Raw genomic sequence first — 13,747 nt, 5'->3', positions numbered from 1 at the left:
GTCGGTTTAGCCACTTATAGCTTCGCAGGTAGCAGCTGGTGATTGGAGGAGAAGTCTTTCGAGCACAGGAGAGGATGTCTCAAAGATGTCTTGAAAATGACAAGTGAGCAGAATAAGCCATTTGATGCACGAGATTTGTCAGAGTTAAGATTTCGATGAGATCGATCAATACTGTTGTGTTGATCGATGTATACCCGATGGAAGCTTAGTTGGATCTTATCCTCTTGGCAGGGTCGGGTCGTCCCGTGTGTTGCCTTTATGATTTATCGACCAGACAGTCGAGCGAGCTTCTGGCCGAGTAAGTAGTCGGGTCAATTATTTGAAGAGTCGACTCGACCATGAGGCAGATTGACTCTTGAGAAGTCGCTACAATTTATAAGGGGTCGACTGATCCCGTAGTTCGTGTCGGTAAGAGGTGACTTTGTCTTCTCTCGGCGGGTTAATAGACTCACTTTTTGCTGGGCCTTTGGGCCGCTAAGTTGGTTTGAACCATAGCTCTTTTGGACCTATGAAGACGATCTTTTGATATCTTCATTTTTAGATGGTGAATTACCATAACACTAGGTGGAAAGGAGTATGTAAGTATTTTCTTGCATGAAGATGTTTTAAACTGATAATAAGAACTTTATGTGCATGATTTAGGCTCCACAGCATAAAGCAAAGGACTCTTACATTGATGATTCTCATGTACTTGCCCTAGTTATTGCATTAGGCCACTAAAGGAATGTGCATGATTTAGGCTCTACAGCATAAAGCAAAGGACTCTTATATTGATAATTCTCATGTACTTGCCCTAGTTATTGCATCAGGCCACTAAAGGATAAATTCTTATATTTACCGAGAGTTAATTTTGTGCATATGCTATGCTTTAGAAGGAAGTTAATTGTCTTTGTCATTTGTAGTGGGTGAACTTGCCTTTCAATATGATTCGAAAATAATGCCTTTCAATAATATACAGCCCCTTTGGTGATTTAAAATGGGAATGGTTTATGGAATTATTGGTTGCCGTCATTGGTGATTAATAAGTTATTTTTCCTATTGTTTCATGCTAAATCGATATTTTTGGTGATGTTTGGGATGTTAAATCACCAAAGGGGCTGAATAGAATCAAAATCAAAACCACGGGGGCTCAATAGAGTCAAAAAAAGTATGAGGGCTTAATAGATTCGCAGAGCAAACCACATGAGCTTAATAGAGTCGAAAAAAAGTATGAGGGCTTAATAGATTTGTAGATGAAACCACGGGAGCTTATCTGAGTTTGAGATCCCTACCAATTTAAAACTTAATCCCCTCTCGGTAGGTTCTTTATTTTTAGTTCTATACAAGAAATCCACTGAGGTAACTTGATTTTATATACATAATAAGAATATGAGGCTTTGCTACATGGACCCAAAATATGGGACCAATAGAGGGGACAAGTGATGTGTCTCCCTCCTATTGGATAATGAGTTGGTCATCATTAATGATGGCCAACTCATTATCCAATAGGTGGGAGACACCTCACTTGTCCCCTCTATTGGTCCCATATTTTGGGTCCTTAACGAATTTTTCATAAGAATATAACTAAAGAATTGCAAGTTTAAAGTACGTAATCAATATTTGGAGGGAATCTCTAATTTGATATAGCTAAATTTTTTTGAACAACGCGAACTTGAAGTAGGACCTACACAATCTTCGAAACAGAATGCATTTAAGTAATGGATCCAGACCGGATTTGGTGTTTCGGATTGGATCTTTGAACAAAAGGGGTTAGCGAGATAAGCGGTGGCCTAAAGAACTGCCTTTCAAATATTAAAAAATTGAGCTTTGCTACAGGGACCCAAAATATGGGACCAATAAAGGAGACAAGTGAGGTGTCCCCCATCTATTGGATAATGGCCATCATTAATGATAGTCAACTCATTATCCTATAGGAAGAGGACACCTCACTTGTCCCCTCTATTGGTCACATATTTTGGGTCCTTAAAGAATTTTTCTAAAAAATTAAGGTACTGATACTAAAGAAACCAAAAAGATAATCAATAAGCAAGAAATCAACATAAACAATCCATAAGGACAATCAATAATACTTTTAAGTAACTAGATTGAACTAAAAGGGCCTACAATAAAAAGTAAATGCAAACAATTAATCAGAAGAAAATATTAATGCTTGCTTCCCCGGTCTTACCATTGTAATTGTAATTAACATAATAGAGAAAAATGTTTAAGTGTTTAATATTCTCTCGACTTATCTCACAAACATCACCCCTTATTTCCACCATCTTCACCGTCGGGTCCTCAAACCCCACGGTACTACAGATAACCATCGCCTCATCATTGCAAATAATCATATCCACCCATGTTAGATTGTTATCTTCACCTTTCAATTTCAATATCTTACAAAAAAAACCCTTAAAGGATGAACCACAATTTTCACTTGACAACTAAGGTTGTTAGGGAGTTTATTTTTTTTGTTGGGGGAGGGAGGGTGCGGGCGCTAAAAGTTGAAGGGGTCTCTTATAACCCCTAAAATAAGGGGTTTTCTAATATTCCAAAAGTTATGGGCCATTGTCTAATCATTTCGAAAGTTAAGGGGGTTTTCCAAAATTTAGCGTTCTATTACGGACTGCATATCTTGTGGGGCCACTGAGAGGCGGTTAGTTTGACCAGCCAATATTCGTCAGGCCACAATGGCACTTGGGTCAGGCTTTTCCAATTAAATAATGTTAGAGACATACCACCCACCACAACCCCAACCACACTCCCCCCCCCTCTCATTGCTACAGTAAACCAAGCCCCACATGTGATTTTAAAAAATTTAAAATCTCATGTGGGGCCCGGTTTACTGTAGATCAAGGAACGCGGATTCTTTTTGTCCTTGTCTATATATATACACATGTTGTTAGGTAATAATAACCCATTTAATGTTTTGTCAGCTTACGTATAATTCTCTTATCGCTATTATATTAAAAGCTACTCATCATCATCTTCTTCTTCCTCTTCTTTCACATCTGAATCGGGACGTGGGTTAATGGATGAGATGGGTTACTAAAGCAAAATCTGCTCAATTAAAGGATATACCTTCTAATATTCTGAATAAATTAATGTTGGCATACAGTAATCATATTTCTATAAAATGTTGGAAATCATGCAGTAACCAAATATATATCCATCCTATAAAAAGATTGGATATCATCATTACATTTACCATTTATGGTTAAGCACTAAATGACATTTAATAGCACTAAATGGCATTTAATAGCACTAAATGGCACTGAATTGAATTAAGACCATTTTCTTTTAATTTGTTACTTTTAAGGAAAGCCCTATTCCATTTTGATCAATTGGCGAACGTGATCCCTTTTCCTTTTCTGGATATTTGATGAATTCTAAGCGAAATTCAATTGGAAGATATTCTTTTGACTTGCTAATATGGTAGTAAGCGGTATCCAATTGGAAGAAATTCAATTGAATTTGCTAAGTTAAAAGGCATGTCTTAGTTCTAGGAAATTATTTGGACACACTTAAATTGAAATATTCAGGCAAATAATTTCTTAGCTTAAATATACGATTTAATGACAAATTGAACTAAATACCATACTAATATTTCAGCAACGTGATTTAAAAAAATCCAGCAACCTGGACCATTTGTTAGAAATTCTAGACTGAAAACTGAGCATATCAAAAAAAGGAATCTTTAAAAAATAAAAAAATCATATACATTCACCCTGTAGTAAAAGATTCATGACCATGCACTAACCAAATACATACATACATGTCTGCCCTATAAAATATTGAAACCCACGAACTCTGTTTTTTTAAGCTACAGAATGGCGTTCTCAAAGTTTTATCATCTAGGGCTTGTTTTTTTTTGCCTTGTCATTTATCCAACTCTAGTATGCGCCTTCTCTCTCTCTTTTTTTTTTACTATCTTACTCTGAGCAGTTAGCATCCAATAAAAAAAAGTATCTGATTTCTTCACCATAACACTCTATTTTTTATGATGTTTTCCTCTAGTTATAAAACTGCTGTTATCGCATCAAATATATATATTATATACTATATATTTTATATATAGTTATATATATATATATATATATATATATAAGTGATTATGAAATATATATGAGAAAAATGGGTATATACTGTTACCAAGGATCCTTGTATGATGTGGACACATCTTGTCCATACATCACACCTTGAAATGGACCTCACCAACTCCAAGGTGTGATGTATGGACAATGTGTTCCACATCACTACCAAGGATCCTTGGCCCAAGTATACCCATATTCCCCCTCTCTCTCTCTCTTTCTCTCTCTCTCTCTCTCTATTATATATATATATATAAAATAAGAAAATGTTGTGATAAACTTCTGAATTTCTTTTTAATTAATGCAGAATGAGGCCTTTCTTAAAAAGGGCTTCGGAGAAAAAGTTTCGGAAAGAAATCCTCTTGTATTTGACCCTTCTCTTGGGGACCGTATTACTCACGTAAGATTTAGTCAATCACATTACATGAGGGTACAATATTTTGATTAGTGCTTCGTATTCTATTTTCATCGATTTTCATTTTTTTTACTGCGTGCATTTTTTTAGAAAGCAGAATATTCAAGCGGAGAAGGAAAATGGGGAAGCCAAGCGGAAATAATTGTCTACGGACTACCACAAGTTCAGAATGATGATATCACCGCGGCATTTATTTCAGTCGCTAGCGGGTCGAGTCCAGATGAAGACTTCAATTTATTAGTAGCCGGATGGCACGTAAGCGGCCGTACAATCTCTATCTACTACCTGCTAAATAATTTCACACAAAAATTTCAGAATCTTTAAGATTGGAATTGAAGAACAAATTTAAAATAACAATTGAATCGCGTGACGTAAATCTTTCAACTCTTTGTACGCTAGGTATCTCCGAAGCTATACGGCGATACGGATACTCACTTTTTCACTTATTGGACAGTAAGTTTTAGTTACGTGTACATTTTATTTTATTTTCCATTGAATTATTATGATGCTTGTGATGGTTATACGATGTCATATGCCAGGCTGATGAAAATCGAAAGACAGGCTGCTTCAACTTGTTATGCGAAGGTTTTGTGACGTATAATGCTTCTAGATATCCAGGAATTAGGATTTGGCCTCTTTCCAAATACAACGGAAAACAATACGCTGTTCCAGTTGCGATACATCAGGTGAGATACGATTATATTTTTTGATCTATTTGTTTTCTTGGGTCGATAATACTATCTCGGAGGACCACAGCTAAGATAGGCTAACATTTGTGCGTTTTCACCTTTGTTTGCACGGAAGTAGCAAAGAAGTAATTGAGCTAGAGGAAGTTTCTCCTACTTCAAGTAAAAAATTATGTTTGTTTCTCCGAAAAGACTACTTCGGCTACTTCCATAAATGCAGATGTGACGTCTAGATGACACTCCTACTTCCTAAAAAAAAATTTCTACCCTTGAAAGCTCAAAAGTAGAAGGTAAGTTGATAAAAAGTGGGGTCCACATAAATTAGAAATTTACCAAGGACGGATGATCTTAAATAATATATCCAATTTCTATCCAAACAAACAAACAAATAAAAAAAGATGATGGAGTACTATTCCCGCTACTTCTAAAAATATGTGAAACAAACAAAATAAGTACTACTACTTCCTACTTCATAACCGAGAAAGTTACATCTTTAATCCACTTCTTACTTCTAATAGCTGCGTCCATCCAAAATGACCCTTAGCTGGACTATAAAATTTACTAGTTTTGTGATGGACGATTACTATTCTTTTTTCTTTTTTTTTCTTCCCCTCCCCCCTTATTTTATTTTAATACACTTTATGATATTGGTAGGATGAGAGGAGTGGAGACTGGTTACTGTATGTTCAAGGGATAATACTCGGACACTGGCCGAAAACTTTGTTCACGAGTCTATCCAACGGCGCCGATGAAATCAACTGGGGTGGAAATGTCAACTTCGACAAGAACAAGAAAAGTCCTCCCATGGGCCAGCGGCCACTCCCCGACGAAGGCTTCGGAAAGCGGCGGCATTCGCGCGTTGTGCAGTTCGTGGACCAGCACGGACAGCCGTACGATCCGAATCCGGATGAAGTCGGGCCTATCGTTGACAGGGACGACTGCTACGCGGTGGGGGATTTCTCTCGTTCGGAGACGACGGGGTTTACGTTTTATTTTGGCGGCCCGGGTGGTTGCTCCGGCTGAGAAGTCGAGGAAATTGTAATTTTTAGTAACATTTGAAATGAATAATTATGTTGGGGAGTCACCCAGATTAATGAGAATTGGGAGGGTCTAATTTGGGAAATATGAAATGCAACGGTTCGAATCTGTAAATCCGTGAGGCTTTATAAGTGCGATTAGTAGCAGTGTGTAACGGTCGGTTCGGTTCGATTTTTACCAAATTTGAACAACCGAATCGAAACACCTATAATTTAAAACCGAACCGAACCGTTGCAAGTCGGTTCGGTGCGGTTCGGTGCGGTTTGTTCGGTTCTAACTTCATCAAATTTCTTATCAAACAACAAATTATGTTAAAGAAAAAAAATATCAACAAAGTAGGAGATTATGAAGCATTAAACACTGATATAATGATATTGTTTTCAACCCATAATGATCCAGAAAATGAGTTTAGAGTTTGAGTATTTGACTCTTTGGGACGGGTCGAGTAGGGTTTGAGATCAGAATAGGTAGTATTACACTATATTCGGTCAGTTCGAGTCGGTTCGGGTTGAAAAGTTTTCAAATCGATCCAAATCGTCCTACTCCTAAAACCGATTTTTCGGATCGGTTCGGTCGATTTTTTCGGTTTGGACCGAACCATGCTCAGCCCAAGCCATTACAAGTAGGGCTTTTTGTCTTTAGGTCCAATAGCTTACCTCCCTTTATTTTTAAACCCAAGTAGTATTAGTTGTATCTCTAAGTCCAAATTTCTTTTTGTATTTGTCTTTAAACCCAAATCTAAAATACAATACTTTCAGCAGTGGGTCCCCCCATATATTTTTCTTAAATTCCGGTTATACCCTCCCACTTATAGAATTCATTTAAGTGGGTCCCCCTTAAATAAAATAAACGAAATGGAGAGAGAGGGGGGAAACTGGCGGTAAATCCCCCCCCTCCATTCTCTCTCCGTCCTCTCTCTGCCCCCCTCTTCTTCTCCCTTTCTCTCACTCCATTAATAGAACTCAACACTCTCTCCTATAACCCATCATTTAATCACTCTCTCCTACAACCCATCAATTAATTCTCACCAACTTTCTTAGCATTTGAAGGTAGAAATTTGCAATTTACTCAACTACCAAGTTGTTAGCATTAATTTCTCATTTTAACCATGACAATTATTTGATAAGTTAGTTAAATGAGTTCATAAAAAAATTTTAATTCGTTATTTTTAGTAAAATGTTAGATAACTGAGGTTTTGTAATTAACCACCCATTAATTTCACATTAGTTATTTCACATAATTATTTTGCACTTCTTATTTCACATTATTATTTCACATAATTAGTTATTTCACATAATGTTATTTCACATAATTATTTTTAGTAAAATGTTATTGTTATGAATTCATAACAATTAGTTAAATATTAGTTAAATTTGTTATAATTGATGAAATTTTTGTTAAATTTGATCTTAGTATAGAATGATAACATGTAAGTATAGCATGAATTACCAGACTTATAAGTATAGCATATTAATATAAGTAGAGCATGTTATACTGTAAGTATAGCACATTAATACTGTAAGTATAGCACATTATACTGTAAGTATAGCACATTAACCTGTAAGTATAACATGTTATATTGTAAGTATAGCACGTTATCATGTAAGTATAGCATGTTATATTGTAAGTATAACACGTTATCATGAAAGTATAACACGTTATCATGTAAGTATAGCACATTAACCTGTAAGTATAACATGTTATATTGTAAGTATAGCACGTTATCATGTAAGTATAGATGTAACGTGCTATACTTACAATGTAACGTGCTATACTTACAGGTTAACGTGCTATACTTACGACATAACGTGCTATACTTACGACGTAACGTGCTATACTTACGATGACATAACGTGCTATACTTACGATGTAACGTGCTATACTTACAGGTTAACGTGCTATACTTACAGGTTAACGTGCTATACTTACGACATAACGTGCTATACTTACAGGTTAACGTGCTATACTTACGACATAACATGCTATACTTACTGGTTAACGTGCTATACTTACAGGTTAACGTGCTATACTTACGACATAACGTGCTATACTTACAGGTTAACGTGCTATACTTACGACATAACGTGCTATACTTACAGGTTAACGTGCTATACTTACAGGTTAACGTGTTATACTTACTGGTTAACGTGCTATACTTACTGGTTAACGTGCTATACTTACTGGTTAACGTGCTATACTTACTGGTTAACGTGCTATACTTACTGGTTAACGTGCTATACTTACTGGTTAACGTGCTATACTTACTGGTTAACGTGCTATACTTACTGGTTAACGTGCTATACTTACTGGTTAACGTGCTATACTTACTGGTTAACGTGCTATACTTACTGGTTAACGTGCTATACTTACTGGTTAACGTGCTATACTTACTGGTTAACGTGCTATACTTACTGGTTAACGTGCTATACTTACTGGTTAACGTGCTATACTTACTGGTTAACGTGCTATACTTACTGGTTAACGTGCTATACTTACTGGTTAACATGCTATACTTACAGGTTAACGTGTTATACTTACGATGTAACGTGCTATACTTACAGGTTAACGTGCTATACTTACGATGTAACGTGCTATACTTACAGGTTAACATGTTATACTTACAGGTTAACGTACTATACTTACAGATTAACGTGCTATACTTACTGGTTAACGTGCTATACTTATAGGTTAACGTGCTATACTTACTGGTTAACGTGCTATACTTACAGGTTAACGTGCTATACTTACTGGTTAACGTGCTATACTTACTGGTTAACGTGCTATACTTACATGTTAACGTGCTATACTTACTGGTTAACGTGCTATACTTACAGGACTTGGCATTTCTATCAATATATTCAACATTCCCAGCACATACAACATACAACATTGCATTGCCACAGAACATACATACAACATACCATATTTCCAGCGCATACAACATTTCCAGACTATCTACATACACCATACAACATTAACCTGTCACAGAACTTGGCATTTCTATCAATATATTCAACATTTCCAGCACATACAACATACAATATTGCATTGCCACAGAACATACATACAACATACCATATTTTCAGCACATACAACATTTCTAGACAATCTACATACACCATACAACATTGCATTGCCACAGAACTTGGCATTTCTATCAATATACATTTATACAAATACGTCACAAATCAATTTCCAAAATATATTTGTACACAAAAAATATTGGATATCACAATTGGCAATGTAGCATCCTGACAAGAACAATACAACACACTGAGTATAAGTGGATCAAAAGAACAAATATGGCATGTAGCATTCTTGAGGGTCATGATGGTTGATTTCCTGAAAGCAACATGTAAGTGGATCAAAAGAACAATACAATGAATATAGCGTTTCAATGAACATTAAACGTATAAAAAATGTACCTTCAGATAGAATTAGAGCAACAATGCGAGCTCTATGTCTTGCACAATCCTTCTGGTGAATTGAAACTGGTTGACCGGAAACGAGGCTAAACATGTACGCCATCAAGAACACCCCGCAATCCATACTACTGCAAGTTTAAATGTTTGCAACATCAATATAACACTCTTGGCCCGCAATATATACTCTCTATGTGAGTGTTAGCACATTAAAAAACAACATATGAATAAGTCGAATACACTAACCCACGTTGTTGCGGTACATCAACACTTTCTACCTCCTGACAAGAATTAATGTCTAAGTTCCAAGCATCGGGAATGGTAGAAATAAGCTTCACTCTAAACTCAATAGCATCGGACATATACCCGCGGAAAAAAAAAAAATCGACGAAAACACAGCCAACGCTCTTGCAAATCAATACCTGAAACGATGAGTTCGACGGCAATGATGACGACAATGTCGACTGCGAAATCCGTCGGCGGCAAGGGGACAGCGAGTATAGACGGCGCGATCGACGGCAACGGTCTGGGACTTGGGTCGCGGCTGCGGGCGACGGTCTGGGACGGTCGATAACGCCTACGGGCGACGGCCTGGGTCAGGCGACAGCTGCTGCGGGCTGGAGCGGGCGAGATCGGGGTCGCGGCGAGAGCTAATGTCACGGCGGCCTCGAGCGGCTGGAGCGGGCGACAGCGAGATCTGGATCACGGCGGGTGGAGCGGGCGACGACGGCGAGATCTCGGTCACGGCGGCTGGAGCGGGCGACGATAGCTGGAGTTCTCTTTTTCAATTTAGGGCTGAGGTGAAATAAGGATTTTGAGGAGAGAGACGTTGATATGGGGAAATGGGGTATTTTGGGGTTTTTGCCTTGATTATGTATAAATACTACTGCTGAAAGTATTGTATTTTGGATTTGGGTTTAAAGACAAATACAAAAAGAAATTTGGGCTTAGAGATACAACTAATACTACTTGGGTTTAAAAATAAAGGGAGGTAAACTATTGGACCTAAAGACAAAAAGCCCTTACAAGTAATATGCCGACGCGTAATTTAAAAGAAGACACGTAGTTATACGCGTACGCGTATACTGAACGCAAACGAGTAAATTATACGCGTACACGTACGTGTACATCATGAGTAGACGCAACGAAGGGGATCGATCTCGCTCCCTCTCTCTCTCCAGTTCAAATCGGCGAAGGAGCCCGAACCCTAGCGTTAGTAAGAGGAGCATCAGTAATTTCTGATCTCTTACTACCTGTTCTATAGATAATGTTCGCTTGATTTACCTCTTTTTTTTTTTTTTGCAAATTGCAATTGAGTTCTAAAATCTCGAGATTAACTGCTATTTTATGTGATGGTAGTATATAAATGAGGAAAATTTCAGTTTCACCTCCAAGCCATTCCAGCGAGCATGTTTCGGGTGTTTTTATTCAACGTAAATGGGAGATATTTGTAGCATAGCTTTTAAATTTTCGTACGACATAACGTTAATAAGCATATTCGCGAACAATTCACAACTTTCAGCTGAAATTGTTCTTAAGGGAGCCCTTTCTTTTCATAAGAAATTGCTGCGCTCTTTCTGTTCGACGAAATGCTTGAGTGAAAACTTGTAAGACTTCTGTGAGTTTATGATAAATATGAATAAAAATCCAATACCGATTGTTTTATCTTCTTTTTTTTATGAAGGAATTACTACTTATGGAAGAAATTTTGATAATTTCAACCGAGAACTCCTCGATTTCTTAGGACAGGCTGGTAAACCTAATACTTCGATCAAAGTTAGTTTTCATCCACTTCTATATTTTTATGATATATAGTGTTTATCATTGTGTGATAACTGCTAAATGTTAGTGCAATTGTTATCACTCTGATTTCGATTGATTGTAATGTTGAAAAGCTTATTGTTCTGAAGTTATTTACCCTGACCGAAGTTCCCATTTGGTTCATTCTTCATCCATGAGATTTCTTGGTAAGTTTTTAATTGATGAAGACTTTAGATGAGAGAGTAAGATGCCCCTTTCTGCAATTTAAATTCAGTGATATGCCTGAATCCTCGTAGATAAGGACACATAGCCCTCTGTGAAGGAGTACATAGATAGTACATTAGAACATATGCAACGAGACGTATAGCTCCATGTTTGAATTTCTTGTGAAAAAAATCTAAAGCTCAAATGACCATATATACACGTTACTTGGTTATCCCAATAATACAAGACAAAATTTGAGTTGAAAAAAAAACCCATATACTGGGATTTGTTAAGTGAAGATCGAAGGTAAAGTGAGAAAATGGAGAGGGACAAAAAAAAAAAACACTCGGTATATTTGATGATGCGTGGCCTTGTTTAGGGCATCGCTGGCATTTCGTCTGTTTTATGTTAGCTTTTTATTTATGCTTCTGTGCCTATATATAAATCTTTGAGAAGGTTAAGCTCTTGTGGAAAGGAATAACTTGAAACCTTAGAGATGCACTGACTTTCTTTCCAAGACGTAGCGTCCTAAAACAGTATATGAGTACTAATATTGCTCTATAGGAAGTAGGGACATTGCATAAACTAACCTTCTTCTTGCAATTAGACGTGAAGCATCCCAGTTACAACTCATTCATTCTGATATCTGTGGACCTACAACCATTAAAGCTCATAATGATGCTTCTTATCACTCCAATAACATATTATGGCTATAAGTTTGCGAAGATAGTAATTTGTATTCTTTTTAGTTTCTTTCTGGATCATACTTGTGCATAAGATTGACCTTTTCTTCAGACCATTTTATGTTGCTTTATGCAATTGTTTTATCATTTTTTTTTTGACAGTTCAGCGAACACAAAATGTGCATTAGTGGGTGCATCCCGGGCTAGCTGGTGGCCAACATGCAGGACAATTTCCACTCTGAAGAGAGATTTGGTATTGTCTTTAAGACATGTTTGCATGTGATGATATCTCTGTCTTGGAGAAAATTGGTATCTGGAATATCATCATTAGGAGGTAAGCCGTGATTGGCACTCATTCCGGAAGCATAAAAAGTTAATGTTCGTTGTGAGTGTGTTCTGATCTGAGAGTTTAACCACATGGTAACAAAAAGCTTATGAGAAGAGAACCAACCGAAACCATAAGGCACCGTGTTAATAAATTTAAAAACTGTAACTCTGATTAAGTTTATGTGTTCTAGGCATCTAATGAAGACTTGGAATGACAAATAAGCTATATGTGAAGTGATCTTAGACAAATTTTTAGTGACATTGTAGTAAAGACTGCTTTTGTACGTATTTGTTGTTCTTGAAAATGATGCTTAATACCACTTCAATGAATGTATTTATGATAGTATCTATTTTATGATTAACATTACTGATGTTGCACTTTACTTTTTGTCTCTTCTACACCATTATTAAGCTCTTCTTGACATTTGATATCTTATGAGATGAGTAATGTATCGTGATCATCAAAAGCATGTTCATCTTCTATGATTTAGACTCAAGAGAGTGGAGCATGTTTGGTATATATAAATCTGATCATTTCCCTGAAATCGACGTGGCTCATATTTTTGATCTTTCCTTGTGCCAAGTTGCACAGTGATATTAGAATCCAGAATAATTGCTATAGACATGCCACAGCTTCTATCCCGAACCTGGAGAGGTAAAATGTCACCATCAGGTTTGCAAACAAGAAAAGCAAGGGTGTAGAAACTAACTTCAATGAAACACCTATGCTGAAAAAGTTTCCTATTCAGTATCCTCTTCCTCGAAAACACATATCTTAGTAAATTGTTTGTCTACACTTCACGAATAGGAAGGATTTTGTTCCGCAAACTGAAAGTTATCTAGATCCATGTTAGTACTAGTGCTAGTGACGACATGCTACATAACAAATTGTAGTGTTCATCTTGCAATGTGTGTATAAAGTTTGCAACCACTGAAGAGGAACTTTACTTCAAATGCACCTAGTTTGAGATAACTATTACCTAAATTGTTGTTCTATGACTGAAAGAGGTAAATTCCTTCTTCTGTGTAGAACACTTTCTGAATCAGGTAAAAAATTTTAGCATAGTTTTTCAGTTTTTTATTGTTGTACAATGCTTCTATCATACATACATCCTTATATGAATGTTTTTCTTATCTGCAC

At 36.7% G+C, this 13,747-nt stretch overlaps 1 protein-coding gene and 2 long non-coding RNA genes across 5 annotated transcripts in view; 2 read left to right on the top strand and 1 right to left on the bottom strand.

Annotated features, from left to right (window-relative positions):
• Positions 3,810 to 6,194, top strand: LOC109834519. Its single transcript, XM_020402564.1, has 6 exons — positions 3,810 to 3,875; positions 4,378 to 4,470; positions 4,576 to 4,740; positions 4,885 to 4,938; positions 5,025 to 5,171; positions 5,826 to 6,194. Exons 1-6 carry the CDS (start codon positions 3,810 to 3,812, stop codon positions 6,192 to 6,194), a joined length of 894 nt encoding a protein of 297 aa, XP_020258153.1.
• Positions 9,447 to 9,982, bottom strand: LOC109832310. Its single transcript, XR_002244694.1, has 3 exons — positions 9,878 to 9,982; positions 9,635 to 9,762; positions 9,447 to 9,551 (listed from the first exon to the last, which is right to left on the bottom strand). It is a non-coding gene; the product is annotated as an uncharacterized LOC109832310 (long non-coding RNA).
• The window catches only part of LOC109832729, an 8,470-nt gene continuing 5,437 nt past the window's right edge, over positions 10,715 to 13,747 (top strand). For 2 of the 3 annotated variants that reach the window (XR_002244945.1, XR_002244946.1), the window contains exons 1-2: positions 10,715 to 10,862; positions 12,442 to 12,613. This is a non-coding gene — a long non-coding RNA (uncharacterized LOC109832729). Of the gene's footprint in view, positions 10,863 to 10,912; positions 11,408 to 12,441; positions 12,614 to 13,747 lie in introns of those variants that run through there. The other variant, XR_002244947.1, reaches the window with a different exon arrangement.

This window comes from Asparagus officinalis, chromosome 3 (genome assembly GCF_001876935.1).
Source record: "Asparagus officinalis chromosome 3, Aspof.V1, whole genome shotgun sequence".
NCBI classification, from domain to species: domain Eukaryota; kingdom Viridiplantae; phylum Streptophyta; class Magnoliopsida; order Asparagales; family Asparagaceae; genus Asparagus; species Asparagus officinalis.
This window is presented reverse-complemented; position numbering and strand designations above follow the sequence as displayed.

What these genes read in the sequence shown, in the direction of transcription:
- LOC109834519 (XM_020402564.1), top strand. Translation starts at nt 3,810, where the DNA reads ATGGCGTTCTCAAAGTTTTATCATCTAGGGCTTGTTTTTTTTTGCCTT. An exon ending in TTGGGGACCGTATTACTCAC is followed by an intron (nt 4,471 to 4,575) that starts GTAAGATTTAGT and finishes GCATTTTTTTAG; the next exon opens with AAAGCAGAATATTCAAGCGG. An exon ending in ACTTTTTCACTTATTGGACA is followed by an intron (nt 4,939 to 5,024) that starts GTAAGTTTTAGT and finishes GTCATATGCCAG; the next exon opens with GCTGATGAAAATCGAAAGAC.